Source organism: Acomys minous (assembly GCF_964271855.1).
Source record: "Acomys minous genome assembly, chromosome: 12".
Classification (NCBI taxonomy): Eukaryota; Metazoa; Chordata; class Mammalia; order Rodentia; family Muridae; genus Acomys; species Acomys minous.
In genome coordinates this window covers 79,651,155-79,671,232 of record NC_140493.1, presented here as the reverse complement: position 1 = coordinate 79,671,232, position 20,078 = coordinate 79,651,155, and the positions used below count along the sequence as shown (strand labels likewise).

Sequence of the window (20,078 nt, the reverse complement as noted above, 5' to 3'; positions counted from 1 at the left end):
CATTAACCTCTGAAGACCTTGGGAAAACCGTCAGCGTTAGGGACCCCAATTCTTCTAAAGTCCTTTTGAAGGCTTTCCCACTGGGGATTGAATCCAGGGACACTCGCACACTAGGCAACCCCTTCCTGGTCTTAACGGGTCGAAATTACTATTAAAGCAGAGAGAAGGGAGAATTGCCTCTCTGCTTCTGAGCTGGGCATGAGTGGGCCTGATGAAACTGGTGCTATCTTATTAAATCCACCTGCCTTGAACTCTGCCGGCCACTTCCAGTAACTTAGGCACTGGGTCAGGAATGACTTAAAAGTAAAGGGAGAGATTACAGTCCATGTTCTCCAAGCTAAAGCACTGTAAATCCCACTTCCCAACATAGCCCCCGGTCCTGGGAATCCCAGTAAACCCAAACAAACAGGCTCCTATCTCCGAGAGGTCACCCACCCTAATCACCTCTCCTCCCAGCCCTGCCCGCCAGCTGCCGGCACCCGCGGGACCCAGAGCTCGCCACACTCCTCGCACGCGCGCCCCGCCAGGGCAGAGGGGTGGGTGGGGGTTGGAGGCGGGAGGCAGGGGAAGCAGGGGCGGAGTTCCGTCCTTCGCTGATTGGCTCCTCCTGGATGGGCTGCGGCCGTGCCGGACCAACCAGTGGCATGTTGCTATGTGCTGAGACGATGGGATAGGCGCGGGGGCGCGTCTGTCACCCGTCAAGCCCCCGGCCCGGACTCCGGAGGGATGCGGAGCGGCAGTGGCCGCGGCGGTGGCGGAGGCTGTGGCTTTAAGAGCGCGCAGGGAGCGCTAGAGTCAGCCTTGCTGTCCTTCGTCGCCAAACAATCTGAAGCAGCTAAGCCCGGCGCTGGCCAGACCGGGCAGCCTGTCGCCAGGTAAGGGGATCGTGGACTGGCCTCGCGTGGGCGTGGGGCGCTGTCCACTCGGGTTAGAGCTGTGCGCCCTGGGGACGGTCGGGCTCCCGCGCAGCCCGGCTCGGCTAGGGTGATGCTGGCGAGGTCCCGCGGGGGCTCCTTTAGGGTTCCTGGGGCTCCAGGGGCGGGCTGCCGGGGCCACGTGACCGGTTTGTTTACAAACACTGGCGCGCGCTCTGGGTTCGGGACTTGGGGACGACGGCAAACTGGCCAGCGATTGTTAGGACCCCCTGAGCCGCCGCTTCTCTTGTTCGGCGTGATCTCCCCACGGCTGGCACACAGTGGCACCCGGCTGTGCGGTCTGGGTCTCCATCAGACAGTTGGGTCTGGGGCACAACGCCCTCAAAAGTCCCGGAGCGGTTCGCCAGCCCCTGGCCAAGGGAACCGCAGCGAGTTCCTGCCTGGACGTTTCCCTGGCGCCTTCCCAGCGGCCTTGCCAAGGGGTGGGTGCGAACTCTGTTGCTAGACCCGCTGCGGGGGCCTCTGCAGAGGGTCCCTCCCCGAAGCTGGCTCTGGCCTCTTCCTGCTTGGAGTCTCACCTGCCTGGTTGCTGTCTCTGTTCGGGTGATTTTCCCCGAAACGGTGGGGCATTACTCCTGTCTCGTGGCTGGCACTACTAACCAGAGGGTGCAAGTCTGTTTGTTTGGACACCTTGTGCAAAGAACTGCCTGCCACCTCTGATTTCACTTTTACCCAGTCTTTAAAAGCTGAGTGGGCATCCTCCGGTTTCCCCAGCCTTCCACAATCAAGGCTGCTGGAAATGGCCAATGGGACTGCCCCGGAGCTCTGCTAGGATTTTGCTTTTTGGCCTCCTGGCTAGTTTATCCTTCGGTGCCACGTTGGAGGGTCTTTGAGCCACTGACTCGGAGTCTATCCCCCCTCTTTTTTTTCTCCCCTCATGCTTTTCGTTCTTGTAAGATGGGCTCCGTGTTCAGAGCACTAAGGCTTACTTTTCTGTACCCCGTTTACAGAGAACGTTAGAGGCACAAGGGAATTAAAGTAAATCTCATGCTTGAGGCTCTGCAGTCCCCTAGCTTGGGAGCTCACAGGATCTGATGAGTGAGATGGGGTTCACGCCTGCTTTTCTTTTGGCCCCACACTGTGGTAGGCTTTACCCAACATCAGTCCCTCAGTCCAACTCTCTTATTTGATAGTCTTAACCTTTGAGGAAGTTTCATTCTTTTTTTATGTAATTAAAAAAAATTCTGTGGTTTACAATATAATGGCTTTATTATGACATTTTCATACATAGGCATCATTGTGCCTGGTTCGTACTCAGTTATAACTGCCCCCACCCCCATTTTGTCCTGGGCTGTGATATGAGTGGCTTTACAGACCAGATATGAGTTCTTCAGCCTTACGAGAGCTGGGTAAACTTCCCCTTGGCACTCTCTGGTCAAATGGGATGGAGGAGTGCCGGTCCTGGGCTCAGGACTACCTCAGTTGCGTTCTGCCTTAGCTTAGAATTCAGTAACATCATCTCTTGGGTCTCTTTGCTTGATTTGAAGGGTGGAAAACGGGAAATAAGGAACATACATAGCATACCTTTAGCCGGGCGGTGGTGGTGCACGCCTTTAATCCTGGCACTGTGAGTTTGAGGCCAGCCTGGTCTACAAAGCTGGTCCAGGACAGCCAAGGCTACACAGTAAAACTGTCTCTGAAATACAAATAATACAGCTTTCCTAGCTAGGAATGGTGGGATGTGACTAACCCCAGCACTCTCGAAGCTAAAGGCAGCTCACTGCAAGTCTGAGGCCACCCTGGTCTGTATAAAAAGCTTCCAGATTTGACGGGGATATGTAGGGAGACACTCTTGTCTCAGAAAAGAAAACAAAAACCTTTCAGTTCTTTAGAACAACGGTTTTCAAACAGCAAGGAATATATTATAGCAATGCTACTGGCCTGCTACTGACAAAGTTCTAGGAAGCAATAACTATTGCCATACTACCCGCAGTATATGCTGTGTGTTTTTTTTTTTCCCTGCTTCATTAGAAAAAGAAAATCAGTTGGTGGTCATGACTCATTAATTTGATTTCCTAACCAAATGGGTCATGACTTTCAGTTTGAGAAACATTGTTTTAGGGCAGAGGTCCTCCAGCCTGTATATGCGTGATGGCCAGAGTAGTGTTTAGAAATTAACCAGTTTAAAAAATAATATGTGTGCATGTTTTACTTATGTATATGTATAGTGTGTTAATTACTCCAGAGATGTTTCTTTTTTCCTTTGTCTCATTTCCAAGACAGGGTTTCTTGCTACAGTCCAGGCTGGCCTTGTAGGCTGGAGCACCATGTAGCCACAGGCTGGTTCACATCTATTTAGAGGTGCTAATAGGGGGCGTGGGGGTGGAGTGTACCCATTAGATGCTGCAGGTGGCTGATTCCTTGGAGTTGATGACGACACTGAAGATGTGGAGTGCAAAGTCAGGTAGATGTCCCACACGTGGGTGCAAGCTTTCAGAGCACTGAGCCACCAGTCCCTTGGAAAAGTCTAAGGGGCCTGACATGGTGGTGTGTACCTCTGGTCCCCCGACTCAGGAAGCAGAGGCAGTCAGCTCTTGAGTTCTCTGCGTAGTAGCGAGTTCCAGGCTAGGTGGGGTTACAGAGTGGGGCCCTCAAAAGCTTCGGTGAAGAGGGGAAGAGACTGCCTGGCAATCCTTGCACCCCGTTACGCTCCAGCTCACTCGAGGCCACTCCTCACTGTTGTGTGTGTACCCCTGGATGTTTGAGCCCGTGGGGTGGGGGGTGGGGCGGGCTGGAGATGTGAGCGGTGCGCGAGCGCGCGTGTGCTGTTCAGGTTATGTGAATTTTCATTGTCGTAACGATGTTAATGGCTTCGAGGCAGTCATTGGGCCTAGGGGATTAGCAACTGGCCAGCAGAAGACGAGATTGATTTTGTTTAATGTCTGGCTGGTGCTCCAGACTGTAGCCCGAGGGAAAGGCAGGCTGTGACTTTTATTTTTGATTTGGGGGTTGGGGGGATGGGGGGCCTTGTCTATCATCCGATGTTAATAAGAGACTCAAGTTCCCACACCTCTTGCCTCGTCAGCTGGTTCTTTCCCATTGCACGGGCACAGCGTGCGCAGGTGGATCTCCTTAGTCACCCGGTTTCTGATGCTTTTTACCTCTGCCTTCAAGCACAGATAAGCGTGAGCCCACCGGTGGGGCTGTACATTCAATTTCCCCTCTTATTTTGTCCAAACAGGTTGGTGGAAGAGATTTCTTTGAATTAAAGCTGCAGTTTCACTTTACAAGGGGGGGGGGGACACTTAATTAGCTAAATTCAGATTCTACTGTGCTGTGGTCCTTGACAAAAAAGTGTCTTGTATAAGAACATTCACTGTGAGATTGTTTAAATTAACTCTCATAACGCTCCATTTGGCCTAGCTGCTCACATTCAGAACAACCAGTTTTTAGCATGTAGGGGGAAAAAAAATGAAAGTAGCGGAAGAGTGGCCAGGATTACAAGCCTTAGGAGAGCAGAGGGGAAGGGATTGGGAAGAGATCGGGGAGCTGCTTCCCTTTGTAAATTATGTCAGCATTTCCCTGGGTCTATCAACCAAACCACTGGGTGCACTTGACAGGTGTAAAGCATTGGTTTAAATTCTAGCCCACAGTGATGGAAAACCAGCCAGTGCCCTCCTGTCAGCCTGCCTGCAAGCTAAAGGTATTTTGTTAAGGCTGGCAAGTTTTTGATGATATCCATAACAAAAGATGCTGTCTACTTGGGTCTGTGGAAGATGGCAACCTGCCTTGGTTTCCTGGTGTCTGTGGCAAGCTCTTCTTCCTCTGTGCCCTCTCAGGCTCTCCCCACCTGCCTTCCCGCCCTCGTTACGTTTCTGCGGCAACTGCACGGGCCCTGGTGAAGTTTCTGACATGGGCCGTGCGTTCGGGTGAGAGTATCTTCCAAGCTCACAGGCTGTGTCTTTGGCTTGTTATGTAGCTCAAGCTGGCCCTGACCTACTGACCCTCTTGCCTCTATCACCTGACTCCTGGGATTACAGGTGTATGTCACCACACCCAACTTCAAGCCTCCCCCCCCCCCCCCCCCCCCCCCCCCGTCCTGGCTACACCTTTTTCTTTTGAAAGAGTTTTGTCTGCACGTATTTATGGCACCAGACGAGGAGAGTAGCAAGGACGCCTGGAACTGGTCTTACTGTGGGTGCTGGCAACCAAACTCTGGTCCTCAAGGAGACATGATCTCTTACCCTGTTTTTGTTTGTTTGTTTTGCTTTTGCTGTTTGTTTGTTTGTTTCTTTGTTTCTGCTGATACTTCCCTTTTCCAGATGAAAGCCAGGCTTCCGCACAGCCTCTTTTGTTCCCTTAACTTGTTTCTTTTGACAGGGTCTCTTGGATCCCAGGCTGGTCTTCGAGTTATTATGCCCAGCTTTTGCAGGCTGAGTTCTATACCTTGCTGAGCTCCCCACTTAAAGCTTGCTAAGCAAGCAAGCTACTGACAGCTGTGCCCTAGCCGCCTCCTCCTCCACCACCGCCACCACCACCACCATAATCATCATCAAAACAAGTTTCCTACCCTCTGAAACTATATTGTCTACTTGTTTACTGGAATGGAACATCGAGAGCATCCGTGCCACTCTGACTTGCTCACTGCTAGCCAGCACTTGGCATTTAGTGGGTGCTGGAGAAATACCTGTTGGTTAAAAGCATAAAGACCAAAGGAACCACGCTTTTATTATTTATTATTATTTTTTGAGACAGGGTTTCTCTGTGTAGCCTTAGCTGTCCTCGCTTTGTAGACCAGGCTGGCCTCGAACTCTCAGCGATCCACCTGCCTCTGCCTCCCCAGTGCTGAGATCAGTTTTGTTTTTTTTTTGTTATTGTTCCATTTATAGGTTTCCCCGCCTCTGAAAAGTCCGTGATGTTTAGAGTTATTTATTAAACATTCTATGCCTCTTTTGCTGACCTCACTTTGGGCCTCACTGTTTTTGTTTTTTGTTTTTCCTGACATACATTAGTGCTTCTGTCAGCAACCACACATTTCATTAATACCAGCGGGCCCTACAGTGGAGCTATGGGCCTGTCTTTGGAATCAGAAAGAACCGGATAATTAGCCCTGTGACCTTGGGCCATCTACAATTCTCTCAATCTTTGGTCCTTATTTGTAAAATGGGACTAATAATAGTTGCCATCACTCAGGATTTATGAGAGGATTAGGTGGGAGTGCCAGAGAAACCAGGCCTGGCACCTAGTAGGCGGCACTCAGTGCGTGCTGGCAGTAACAGCACTTACAGTATGAGGTAGCACCTCATCTCCAGCCGACAGGAGTCCGTTCCTAATCAACTGATTTGGCAGTGAGTGGTGGGCAACGACCAAGTCTTAACTTATATTAAGTAGATGAAGGCCAGAAGCACCACTCAAATTTGTCAGAATTAGAATAGAAAGCTTATTTTATAGACAGGGTCTCACTATGCAGCACTGGCTGGCCTCACAGCGATCCCCATGCCTCTGCCTCCTGAGCGCTGGGATTAAAGGCGTGCACCACCACACCCGGCTGGAATGGAATTTAGAGATCATCAAGTTGTAGACAGCTGCCCTACAACTCTTATTTTTGAATCTTTTTGGAAATTGGGTCTTCCTGTAGCTCAGACTGGCCTGGAGCTCACTAGCTCCAGCTGACTGGTCTACAGAGTGAGTTCCAGGGGCCTGGCTAGTGGAGCACGCCTTTAATCCCAGCACTCGGGAGGCAGAGGCAGGAGGATCACTGTGAGTTCAAGGCCAGCCTGGTCTACAGAGTGAGTCCAGGACAGCCAAGGTTACATAGAGAAACCCTGTCTTGAAAAATAAAAACCAAACCGGGCGTGGTGGCGCACGCCTTTAATCCCAGCACTTGGGAAAAATAAAAACCAAAACCCAAACCAAAACAAAGCACCCCCCCCCCCAAAAAAAAACCCACAGAATGAGTTTCAGGACAGCCAGGGCTACAGACCTTGTCTAGAAAAAACAAACCAAGTATGCTGTCTACCTGTTGTGGCCGCTCTTGTTTTAGCCTTGATCCTCAAGCTGGGCTGACCGGAAGCTGCATGATGGGCCACCCTCTTCTCGTCTTCAGGAGTGCTTGGACTGAGTGTCCTTGGAGATTTTCTACAACCTTCTATAGATGTCTCCTCTAAAGAGGTCTAGGGAGATCATAGTGCCAGGAAATGCTGTGGCCCTTCTGAGCAACTGGTCGGCTGGTGTTTTGTTTTGTTTTTTTTACAATTGGAAATTTATAACCGCTCATATTTCTCTTTTTGTTATGATTGCCAGGAAGTACAGAGCCAAAACTGTGGCTTGATTTTGCTTTCACAGAGGCCTGCATCCTAATCCCCGCCCCCCACAGTGGTAACCTTATAATTTTTGAAGATTTGCTTAAGACATAGCTCTAATTAGGTAAAGCAAAGCTCAGTGGGTACTAGGGAGGTGGAGGCATCTTGAGATACCTGAAACAGCATCAAACAAATCTAGGGATGTAGTTCACTAAGAGTGATTTCCTGCCTAGGATGCGCTAAGAATCCTCAGCTTCGAGTGTTAGCATCTTCTAAAGCAGGCATGGCCGTGCACATCTGTAATCCCAGCACTTGGTCGGTTGAGGCAGGAAGTTCATGGTCAGCCTAGGATATGAAAGAAACAGGCTCCAAGTACAGATCATACCTTCTCTTTCTCAGGTCAGAGGCTCTTTCTATTCCCTGCACATTTCAGAGGAGTGCCCACTTCTGATCTAGCCCTAAATTGCCCATAATGTTTCAGTCCTAAGCAAAGTGTGCCTCCTCCAAGCCATGGTAAAGGAACCTTTTCAATGCCAGGGCATCTCTGCCAGTGTGGTGCAATGCTGCTGCCTGCATGCCTGCTGCACGGCTTTTCTACAGCTACAGGGCCATCCTTCCTTGTGGTCTTGAGAATGTGGCATGTCCAAACAAAAGTTACAGTTCAGAAGGAAGTAGGCCTGGCGGGTCTGTGGTGGCCCATGCCTTTAATCCCAGCACAGGAAAGCCGAGGCAAGCAGATCTCTTGAGTTTCAGGGCAGCCAGGTGACACAGAGAAACCTTGTCTCCAGAAAACAAACAAACAAACAACAATCAAAAAAAAAAAGGAAAGAAAAAGCAGGGCTGTGGGTCTCTTGTGTTTGTCAGTGGGATTGGAAGGGTTGATGTGCCTGTGGCAATGGCCAGTGCGTGCCCCTGGGCTCCGACAGGGTTTCTGGGTGAATGACAGTGGCACTTGGCTGTGTCAGATTGCCTTTATTTTGTTTTGGCTGATCCTGGGAGACACTGACCTTCCTAATGATTTGGAGCATTTGGTTTCTTCTCCAGTTGTGCTTGGGAATATAGTACCAGGGCTTGGGAGGTTAGGATTGGCCGTGATTGCCCGTGAAGGTTTGGAACAGTAGTAGAAGAACTTCAAAACTTGGCTAAAATGTGATCTCGGTTCTTTTATTTTCATGGGTAATAATCATTACTCAGATAATAAGGCTTTGGCAGTTAAGACATGGATCTTGGTTAGGCGTGGTGGCCTGTACTCGGGGAGGCAGAGGCAGATGGATCTCTGAGTTTGAGGTCAGCCTGGCCTACAAAATGAGTCCAGGACAGCCAGGGCTACACAGAGAAACCCTGTCTCCCTAGAAGTACATTGTCTAACCAGCGATGAAGGGTACAAGGTAGAAAGAGCTTAGTCGTTGTGGAGATGGGGAAGGAAGGGTGGGGCTTTGGAGGTAGGGGCTGAATAAAGAGGTTCTAAGTGGGGGGGGGGAGGAGTGTATTCTGAAGGGCACAGACAAAGGGAGGCTATGGGGTGCTTTGAAGTCATCTGACACAGGGGAAAGAACGCTGCCTGGGGTGGCATTGCTGCAGCAAAGGGGGCACCTTCGTGGAAATGAACTTTGACCTCCATTCTCAGTAGAACTGAATGAAGTTGAAGAGCTTCAAACAGTGGCTCGTTGGCATTGATTAAAATGTCCTCACGCCTTTAATCCCAGCACTCGGGGAGGTGGATCTCTGTGAGTTTGAGGTGAGCCTGGTCTACAAAGTGAGCCCAGGACAGCCAAGGCTACACAGAGAAACCCTGTCTCGAAAAACAAAACAAAACAAAATTGACATATGCGTTCATTCTCACTCCCTAAATCCCTGCCTTTTGTGGTGTGGTCTAGGCTGACTCTGAACTCCTGAACCTCCTGCTTTTACCTCCAAAGGCTGGAATTTTAAAGATTTTTGGTTTCTTCTGGATTTGAGGAAAAGGTTATCCCCACACCTAACTATAGCTTTGAACTACTCCATTTATAAGAACCAAAAATTAGTTTCTTTTTGTGCCTAATCTATCACTTTTCCTTCTGCCTTAGGCTGTCACCTAGTCCCTTCACCCCTACTTTCCCTAAGTTTGGCATTTACTATTGTTTTATGTGTGTGAGTGTTTCGCCTGTATATGTGTCTGTGAAGAGGACAGAAGAGGAGGTTGGATCCCTTGACACTGAAGCTTTCTTACAGATGGATGTGAAGCCACCATGTGGGTGCTTGGGGGACAGAACCCAGGTCCTCTGGAAGAGCAGCCAATGATCTAAACCCTAGTCATCTTTCTGTTTCTGGAATTTAACGTTGAAGAACTGAATCTGGTGATGTTTCAAGAGAATTCGGCATTCTCATTCAGAATCTGAATGAGGATTTGACAGAATTCTCAGATATATTATATTATATTATATTATATTATATTATATTATATCATATTATAGATATGTGGTGCATAGCTATAATCCAAGCACTTAGAGGTTGGAGGATTGTTTTGATTCTGAACAGGCCAGCCTCAGCTATGTGCTTGCCTTGCTCCCCTCCCCCCCATCACCTTAACCTAACAAAACTAGTAATTTGTGTGTGTAATAAATTTTATTTATTATATTTTTGTGGTGCTAGGAATTGAACCCAAAGCCTTGGGCCTGGCAGGCAAGCTAAATCTGCCACCAAGCTGTGTCCCTAGTCCAAGGACTACACGTTGAAAGATTTTCTTTTGCATTTTGAAGCCCTCCACCATCCCTGTATGTATATCTTGTATTTATACATCTGTAGCCCTGTATTTTGTATTTTGGTTTTGTATTTTGAGGCAGTGTCTTACTATGTGTCCTATACAGAGTGGCCTTGGCCATGCTGTCCTACCACGTAGCTTGTAGAGTCCTTCATTGTTTAAGCTCTGTGGGGCACCGGAATAAAAAATACAGAGTCCTCTTCTGGGAGCCAGAAGGCTCAGGGTTTCAAGGTCACCTTTGGCTACATGGCCAGTTTAAGGTGTCCCTCTGTCACCCAGGCGGCCTTGAACTTTGACCCTCCTGCTTCAGCCTTCGAAGCACCAGGGGTTCAGGCATGTGCCCACAGCTGGTCCGGCTCAGCTGTCCAGCTTTGTACTTCATGCCCGGCTTTTGGGGCGACCCATTAACTAGCTTTGTGGAAGCTTCTTAGATGGAGAGGCTGAACTGGCAAAGTGCAATCTGTCCTCCAAGCACCAGGCCTGAAAGGAGAAAGGTTTGACTTCTGAATAGGGTCTACTTGCTGTTTCCATATAGAGAAGCCAGAAATTCATCATGGAGTCTGTCTGTCTCTGACTCTCTCTCCTTTCCCCCTCCCCTCTCCTCCTCTCTCCCTCTCCCTCCCTCTTCCACCTCTATCCCGCTCCATACCCCGAAATAAAAACCTATCCATCTACAGGCTGGTGATCGAAAGGCAGCCTTTCAATACTATCTCGTCCCTTTCTCTTACATTTTAAAAGTCCAGTTTCCGGATTCCAGGTGTGGAAAGGCAGGGGGCTCAGCCACAGACAGTCCGCATCCGGAACGTGGGGTTTATGTGACCTGGGGATAAAAGTGAGAAGGCCAAAGGCGTGCTGACAGCTGAATGACAGCATTGTATTGGCAGGTCTGGGATGGGTAACTTGTAGCTAATTGGGGCTCCAGCTGTGCCCTAGAGACCCATCAGTGCGCTCAAGGTCACAGCAGTGCCTGGCCTCCAAGACGGCCATTAACTCCGCAGGTAGATCAGTTTGGGGAGCCCAGATGTGATCACAACACATAAATAGAAGTGAAAATGAAGATGGTTCTGAGAGCTCAAGTTCTGAGGGGACCAGACTGGAGCTGGGTGACAGGGCGAGAGCTCTGGCCGTGTAGCTTCTGAAGAGAAGCCATACTGTATCCTTTGGGCAGTGTGGGGGGGGGTTGGTCATATTTGGTCTTCCTGTGTAGCTAAGGCTGGCCTCGAACTCACTTGTCTTGGATCGCCTCAAGCCTACAGCAGCATTCTTTCCTCTATCTCCCGAGTTTTGGGGTCCCAGACAAGACTACTCCTAGCTCGGCTCATTTTCTAAGGCTGTGTTCTCAACAGGGCTCCTAAATGGCTGTTTCTCATGAGAGTTCAAGTATAGCCCTGCCTCAGGGCAGAAGGGACGGGCTAGGTAGCGCTCTGGGTCACAGAGCGTAGAAAGAATGCGATTCGTTTTGTTTTAACCAGGATTGTCATTTGTGAGCCCGATCAAATACAAAAGGCTTGACTGAAGGGATGTCAGGGGAGGCCTGGAAGGGGGAAAAAAAAGTGCGGGTTGTTTGGGACCTCTCCTGTTCAGTAGAGGCAAGGTTGAGGGATCCTATGCCGGCCCTGACACAGGGCTTATCTCTGCGGGTTCTGTAAGGGAACCCTTGGAGAAGACGGTGCCTAGGTTGGAAGTCTCAGAGCTTCTCGGCTCTGGAAGGTACCTGCAGCCTGGGTGAGGTCAAGTGAGAAGCTCTCAAGGGGTACAAGAGAGTACGAAGGCTCAGGGAGGCAGAACAGAGAGGTTCATGCTGCACAGCTCATGTGGGCTATGACCTCACAGTGCTGAGTCTTCCAGCCCTGGTGACTTGGCCACTCAAGAGTTAATGGTGAGTCCCATTAATGTGTGTAAGAGTGTGCAGGGGCACAGGAGCAGCGCAGAGTAAGATTTGAGGCTAGCTATCTTTCAAGGTAGCTGCTGAGTCCTGAAGGAGCCACTGTGAAGGGCGGGTCAGGAAACTGCCCTGTCTTGTGGGATAAATTCTATCTCAGAGAAAGATGTTCTCTGTGTGCGGGAATGGGGGGCTGCCAGGTCTGCTTCGGGGTTTGATTTGTGTTGGGTGTTAAGGGATGAGCGGGCACTTACACCCGCTGGGAGATAGATTAAAATACGGCAGGTAACTGAAATGGTTTGAAACAGGGTAAGGTGGCCGTTGTGTTTGCAGTGGAGTGGGGAGGTGACGAAATATAGGGGTTGACTCGGGTTCTTGGTCCCACCAGAGTGGTTTGGACTGTGCCCTATAGCCTGGAAGGAAACTAGTAGAGGGTAGTAGAGCGATGTGGCCAAGTTGTGTTTGAGATTCTAGAATGGAGCCAGGCGTGGTAGCGCACATCTTTAATCCCAGTCCTCGGGAGGTAGAGGCAGGTGGATCTCTGTGAGTTCGAGTCCAGCCTGGTCTACAAAGCATGTCCAGGACAGCCAAGGCTACACAGAGAGACCCTGTCTAGGAAAAAACAAACAAACAAACAAACAGAAAAGAAGCAAGGACAGTAGTCCTCTGAAAGGACAGGCACCTGTGCAGGGCTGCTGGTGAGGACTGCTGTGGGTGATAGGATTAAGCAGCATAGCCAGGGATGGGGTGTGTGTAGCTCAGTGGTATAGCGCTTGCCAGGCATGCCTGCAGCCCTGGGTTTGGTATCAGCATCATAACCAACCAACCAAACAAACTCCATACAATTAACCAAGAACAAAAACCAGAGTCGGTTAGAGGACCTGAAGTATAAAAAGGGGAGAGAAAGGAGTTAACCTGATCCGTCAGGGGGTCTTTAAGGAGGTGAAGTGGGGCTGGGTGGCAGACCGCCCACCTGCCTAGTGTGTGCAGGGCCCAGGGTTTAGTTCCCAGCGGGACAGAGGGGTGGAGTGAAAGGATGCAGTGAAGAAGATGATGGCCAGCCTGTGGGGAAGAGGCAAGCAATGATGGAGCTCTCAATGAGCTACCTCTAGGGGCTGAGGCGATGGCTTGGCAGTTACGAGCACTTGGGCTTAATCCCTGGGACCTGCCTGCTGGTTCACAACCATCTGTCACTCCAGTTCTAGGGGATCCAGTGCCCTCTGGTCCCCGCGGGCACCAAAGCGCTCTTGTGAACACACAAACACGAATGCAAAACATTCAATACATTTAAACAAAAACTGCTTACAAGGGCTAGTGAGGTGAGTCAGTGGGTAAATGTGCTTTTTTTGGTGTAAGCCTGGTGAACTGAGTGCGAGTCACCCTGCCCACACAAGCATACATACACATCCACGGATACATACACATTCACACAGTAATAATGTTACATTTTAAAAATACAGCACCTGAGCCTGGTGGTGGTGGTGGTGGTGGTGGTGGTGGTGGTGGTGGTGGTGGTGGTATGGGCGCACGCCTTTAATCCCAGCACTTGGGAGGCAGAGGCAGGTGGATCTCTGTGAGTTTGAGGCCAGCCTGGTCTACACAGAGAAACCTGTCTCGAGAAACCAAACAAACATAAAAACAAAAACCCGGTCCCTGCAGGGAGTTGAACCCAGGGCCTCATGGGTAGGTAAGTCACCCATCCCTGATCTTCATCCCAGCCTAGTGTCAAGTGTCTTCTTGGGTGGGAGTTTACCGAATGTACTCTTTAGAAAAGGGGTCAAAGGTGCAGAAGGCACATCCGGAGAGCCAGCCTTAGGCAGGAAGTGAAGCCTAGGCAGCCTTGGTTTTGAGATAGAGGACCTTACTATTCAGCTCAGGCCCATGAAGTCTCGAGTTATTGTTTATGCTGGTCTTAAACCAAGTGATAGACTTATAGGTATGCACAGTCCTCCCCATCTCAGTCCATAAGCTTAGGGAGAAGGAGATGAGGGCCCCACCAAGGCAGAATAGCCCCAGCGGTGGATAAGATTTCAGTGCTTGCCACTTGCTTGCTCAGAGGCCCATGTTTTTTGTTACTCAATCTTGATTGTGATTAATGATAGTCATGAAGCATTGCCAGAAACTTCCGCAGCTCTTCATTCTTCTTGAGTCAGCATTGACCCTAGGATCCAGCAAGACCATCCGAAATCCACGGTCTTGGCCCCTTCTGCTCTGACCCTCCTGTCAAGCTGTAGTTTGTTTATGTCTGTTTTCTCAGATGGATGCTCCAAGGAACAAATTTGCAAGCTAATCACATGATATGAACTCTTGTGATAGAGTTGGAAGATTTTTGTTTCTGAGACAGCGTGGCCTGGAACTCTATGTGGGTTAGGCTAGTCCTGAACTGCGGCAGTCCTTGCCTCTCTGCCTCTGAGTGTTGGGACTACAGGAATGAGCCACGGTGCCTATTTTATTCTGGGATTTTGTATGTTAGATTTCTCATTATTTCCTGCCCTCACAGCAAAAATTCAAAAATCTGTATACTGGTTGGGTAGCTTCTTCTTCTTCTTCTTCTTCTTCTTCTTCTTCTTCTTCTTCTTCTTCTTCTTCTTCTTCTTCTTCTTCTTCTTATTCTTTTTTTTGGTTTTTTAAGACAGGGTTTCTCTGTGTAGCCTTGACTGTCACTGTCCTGGACTCACTTTGTAGACCAGGCTGTCCTTGAATTCACAGTGATCCACTTGCCTCTGCCTCCCGAAATTGGGCAGTTTCTTTTTTTTTGCTTCCCCAGGTTATGAGGTAGTATTTTAGCAATTTTAAGACCACTCATTTCAAGCTGGGCTTGGCGTCCTTATTATTCATGTATGTATGTGGTGTGTATACATACATACATACATACATGTTTTAAAAGAGTGTGCGAGTGTGTGCACGTGCATCAAGTGTTACCCGTGTGTGTGTGTGTGTGTGTGTGTGTGTGTGTGTGTGTGTGTGTGTGTGTGTGTATGCCCATGGAAGCCAGAAGAGGCTGTTGGATTCACGGGGGCTGGAGTTAGAGGCAGTCAGGAGCCTTCTGACACGGGGCTCTGCAAACCTAGGTCCTCTAGGGGAGCAGCAGGGCTCTCACTGGGCCATTAGTTCAGCCTGTCTTAGTCACTGCTCTATTGCTATGACGAGACATTGTGACCAAAGAAACTCTTTTAAAAGCATTTACTTGGAGGCTTACAGTTTCAGAGGTCACTTTAGACATGGCAGGAAGCACGGTGGCAGGCAGGCATGGCGCTGGAGAAGTAGCCAAGACCTTTATCTTAACCACAAACAGAGAGCAGAACACTGGGCTCACCTCCCATAAGACACCCCCTCCAACAAGGCCACACCTCCCATTCCTTCTCAAATAGTGCTGCTCCCTGGTGACCAAGCACTCAGATATAAGCCTATGGGAGCCATTCTTAGTCAAACTACCACACAGCCCCAACTTTGTTATTTATGTGTAGAGATGTTTTGCCTTCATGTATGTCTGTACGTCATATGTGCATGGCACACACCAGAGGTTAGAAGGCATCAGATCCTCTGGAACAGGAGTTGGTGTGAGCCACCATGTGGGTGCTGGGAATTAAACCCAGGTCCTCTTGTAAGAGCATCAAAAGCTTCACTGCTGAGCCATCTCTCTAGCCCAACTCTTTTTTTTAATTAAAGATTTATTTATTTATACAGTATTCTGCCTAAATGTGTCTACACACCAGACGAGGGCACCAGATCTCATTGTAGATGGTTTTGAGCCACCATGTGGTTGCTGGGAATTGAACTCAGGATCTTTGAAAGAACTGATAGTGCTCTTAACCTCTGAGCCATCTCTCCAGCTCTCTAGCCCTCTTGTTGTTGTTTAATTAAAAAAAAAATATTTAAAACCTAGATTCTGAGCTGGGCGTGGTGACACATGCCTTTAATCCCAGTACTCGGGAGGCAGAGGCAGGAGGGTCGCTGTGAGTTCGAGGCCAGCCTGGTCTACAAAGTGAGTCCAGAATGGCCAAGGCTACACAGAGAAACCCTGTCTCGAAAACCAAAAACAAACAAACAAACAAACAAAACCTAGATTCTGCATATGAAGAACATGCATTTTCCCTCCCATCACCTTCCTTCCCCATCTCCCTTTTCTTTTGAACTCTTCCTCCAGCACGCCTTTAATCCCAGCACTCCAGAACCAGGTTGGATGTCCAGGTTCAAGGCCAGGCTGGTCTACAGAAAGTTCTAGCACTGCCGGGGCAACACAGAGAGACCCTGCCTTGAAAAACAAACAGCTGGACGTGGTGGCGCCGCACAGAAGCACCCTATAGAGGCAGGCTGTGAGTCTGAGGCCAGCATAGTCTACATGGCGAGTCAAGGACTGCATACAGTGTCCTCCCTGAAGGCCAGAAGAGGGAACCAGATGGATTATAGATCATAGATGGTTGTGAGCCACCGTGCGGTTGCTGGGAATTGAACTCAGGACCATTGTTCTTTTTTCTTTTCTTTTAAAAAAATTTATTTATTTATTATATATACAGTCTCTGTCTGCATGTACATGCCTGCGCTCTAGAAAAAGACATCCACTCTCATTGTGAGCCACCATGTGGTTGCTGAGAGTTGAACTCAGGACCTCTGGAAGAGCAGCTAGTTCTTTGAACCTCTGAGCCATCTCTCCAGCCCCCTTTTGTTTTTGTGTCCTTCCCCCCCCCCCCAAGACAGGGTTTCTTTGTATAGCCCTGGCTGTCCTGGATTCACTTTGTAGACCAGGCTAGCCTGGAACTCACATCAATCCACCTTCCTCTGCCTCCTGAGTTCTAGGATTAAATGTGTGCACCACCATGCCTGGTGAACTCAGGACCTTTGGAAAAGCAGCCAGTATTCTTAACCTCTGAGCCATCTCTCTAGTACCCTAACATTTTTTTCTTAATTTTATTACCTGTTCCTAATTTTAAAGTCTGTTTTAAATCTTTGTTTGTTGAGACAGGGTTTCTTGTGTAGCCCTGGCTGTCCTGAAACTTACTTAGTAGACCAGGCTGGTTTCTGCCTCCCAAGTGCTGGGATTAAAAGTGTGTGTTATCACATCCGACTAATCTATTTAAAATCTTAATGTATGTTATATACATTTTTGGGTTTTTTGTTTTGTTTTTTTTGAAATGATCTCTATAGACCAGGCTGTTCTGGAACTCAGATCCCTCTGCCTCTGCCTCCCAGAATGCTGGAATTAAAGGGGTGCACCATCATCTCTATCCGTGTGTACACATTTTTGTTTTGTTTTGTTTTGTTTTTTGAGACAGGGTTTCTCTGTGTAGCCTTGGCTGTCCTGAACTCACTCTGTAGACCAGACTGGCCTCGAACTCACAGCTATCCACCTGCCTCTGCCTCCCGAGTGCTGGGATTACAGGTATGCACCACCATGCCCGGCTCCTCCCTGTGCACACATTTTGTAAGTTATTTTTAAATTCATTTTAGAGCTGTTGAGATCTGCAGCTGAGTGCCTTAGTGTCTTCAGAAACCCTGAGAGCCCTTGGCATTATTTTCTGTTGCGGTTGTAGAGCAACTTGTAATATCTGATCTTCTCGGTAGGCAGCCCCAGCGGCTTCTGCCCAGTACCTAGTCAGTGCCCTGCACATTGCCGGTTGTTCAGGGGAACCCTCTCTTTCCACACAGATGTGCTAGCAGAGGTGAGACACGCCCCCCCCCACCCCCATTACAGTGCTGCACTGAGAGCCATGTAGCACACTGCTCTTCTGGCGGAGGCTGCAAAGCCACCACCATTCAGCAGCCACTGAGTGGACTCTGTAAGACCGCCATGTTCTGTTGCCTTGCTGAACTGATGGGCCTAAGAAAATGAAAGTCAGGAGCCAGGCGTGGTGGCGCACGCCTTTTATCCCAGCACTCGGGAGGCAGAGGCAGGCGGATCGCTGTGAGTTCGAGGCCAGCCTGGTCTACAGAGCGAGTCCAGGACAGTCAAGGCTACACAGAGAAACCCTGTCTCGAAAAACCAAAAAAAAAAAAAAAAAAAAAAAAAAGAAAATGAAAGTCAGTGCACAGAAGAGGCTTCACTGTGCGCCGAGGTTCTGCTTAAACATTAAAACTTGGAACTAGAGGGGCTGGAGAGAACGCTTGTCTTTTCAGAAGACCTTATTAGGTTATTGGCACCCACAGGATGACTTACAGCCAGCCCTCTTCTGGCCTGCAAGGGCACTGCACACACAGTTGTATGTACACACATGTACACTACGCTCGGGATGCAAGCCTTTAATGCCAGCGCTCAAACACAACAACAAAAACTTTAATGAGACGAGGAGTCCCAGAGACGATGGAGGATTGCCATATGTCAGATACTTGCCCAGAATCAAGGGCAGACAGACCCTATATCCAGGTTTGAAACGAATGGTTGTCTGTGTCTCTGAAGGAACATGGCTCCTTGCGTTTGGAGTTCTCTGTGGTCCACGGCTATAAAAGAGGTGCCCGAAATGACAACACATTCCTGCTCCCCCCTCCTTTTGTGAGTTGTTGGTTTGGGGTTTTGGAAACCGAGGCAAGGTCTCACTCACTATGTAGCCCTGGCTGGCCCAGGACTTGCAACAGAGACCAGCCTAGCTCAAACCTGGAGCAGTCTTCCTAGAGTGCTTGAGTTTTAGGCCTGCTCTGTCACACCCAACCCATAACAGTTTTGTTAGTTTTTTTTTCCCCCTCCCTGTTGTTTGTTTTTGATACATGGTCTTACTATGTACAGGCTCTAGCTGGCCTGTAAGTCTATGCAGCTTCCTAACCACTGTGAATCAGCCAGGGGCACTGGTACCTTTGGTCTTGGTGGGGGTGGGTGGGGGGGTAGGGGGTGCTTGGGGGGTGGGATAAGAACAGTAACTCCTGCGCCCTTTGCTCTTGAGGGCTGTCGAGAACCATGTGCCTGGGGCTGTGTGTGACTGTTTGTCCTTCTAATCACTTCAGGGTGAAGGCGGCAGGGTTTCCTCCTCGGAGGCATGTTGCCCAGGGTTAACACAACTAGCTGGAAGAATCCAGACCGAATCCAAGTTCACCTGCCCCCAGGCCCTGTGTTCCTCCCCCTCCCCCTCCCCGCTCTGTAGCCCAGGCTGGCCTCAAACAGATGTCATCTTCTTGCCTCAGCTTCCAAACGCCAGCTTTATAGCACCGCCATGCCCTCGGTTGGCTAGGTCTGAATGGACCAGTAAGAGCTTGGTGAAGAGACAGGAGAGGGCTGTACAGGACTCGGGGGATGGCAACCAAAGTGTGGAAGTGTGCATGTGTGGTGTCTTGGAACCATGGGCGGTTCGAGTTGTCCCATCCAAAGTGGCATCATTTTGTTTCCACTGACCACTAAAAATAGCTACAGCTTATGCGTGCCAGCCCTAACGAGCACACGGTCATCTCATTTTAATACTTAAGGGAAAGCGAGGGTCAGCAGTTGAGAAGCTTGCCGGGTGTCCCCAGCTAGGAAGGAACTGAACTCATTTCTGGGATTCTAGAACCTGCTTCTACTTACCTTCTGCCTTCTCTATGTTAAAACAACAACAAAAACAACACAGGCACATGGTAGGGGTAGTCCTGTCTTTCCTGAGGCCACTTCCACCACCACCCAGCTTCTGAGCCTGTTGTGTGATGCTGCCTGGCTTCCGGGCCACCTCTCAGGTTCCTGATGGCTTAACTAAAGAAAGAGCCCATGGCAGTCTTCCCTCCCAGTGACGCCTGGAAGGGACAGTTTTGAATTTCAGTTGCTACTGTGACTCCCCATGGGAATGGCCTGTCAGTCAGGAGGGCCTGCCAGGCTCAGTGCGTGTTCCCTGTGCTGTCGGCTCTTGAGGTGGTAGCATATCTGAGATCTTTGTTTTTAATCATAATATTTCACATTTTTCTTTCCGTGGCGGTCAGCATGAGCTAGCTGGTGGTGGTAGAAAGTCTCCCATTAATTTCCACTGTGGATTATTAGTTCACTTAAAATGCTGTTTAAATTGTACACAAGCCCCGAGGGCTTTTGATTATTGTTGGAAATCAATTTGGCCTCGCAAAATGCTCAGCAAGTTGGACTCTTGTAGCCCTTGCGCACGGTGGCACCATTAGCAGGACTAAAGTTAAGAAATTAAAATGTGGTGAGGTCTATAGCCCTGTATACACTTCTCTCTTCAGGAAAATCAATGTATTTTCTTTATTGAGAGTTAAATCAAGCAATTTAAACCTCCCTTAAATGATTCCATGGTGATTATTGCCTGTCAACTTGACTGTTTCAAGAATTAAAACCCAGATTGCTAGGTACGCCTATGAATGTCGCCCCTCCCCCC

General features: G+C 49.2%; 1 protein-coding gene and 1 long non-coding RNA gene across 2 annotated transcripts in view; one reads left to right on the top strand and one right to left on the bottom strand.

Annotated features, from left to right (window-relative positions):
- Positions 1-655: 655 nt before the first annotated feature.
- YPEL2 (yippee like 2) overlaps positions 656-20,078 on the top strand; it is a 58,613-nt gene continuing 39,190 nt past the window's right edge. The window contains exon 1 of the mRNA XM_084803305.1: positions 656-875. Within this exon, the coding sequence (XP_084659431.1) occupies positions 727-875 (149 nt within the window). The 5' untranslated portion in view covers positions 656-726. The remainder of the gene's footprint in view (positions 876-20,078) is intronic.
- On the bottom strand, positions 3,683-6,457 carry LOC311579740. Its single transcript, XR_014773240.1, has 2 exons — positions 5,711-6,457; positions 3,683-4,943 (listed from the first exon to the last, which is right to left on the bottom strand). It is a non-coding gene; the product is annotated as an uncharacterized lncRNA (long non-coding RNA).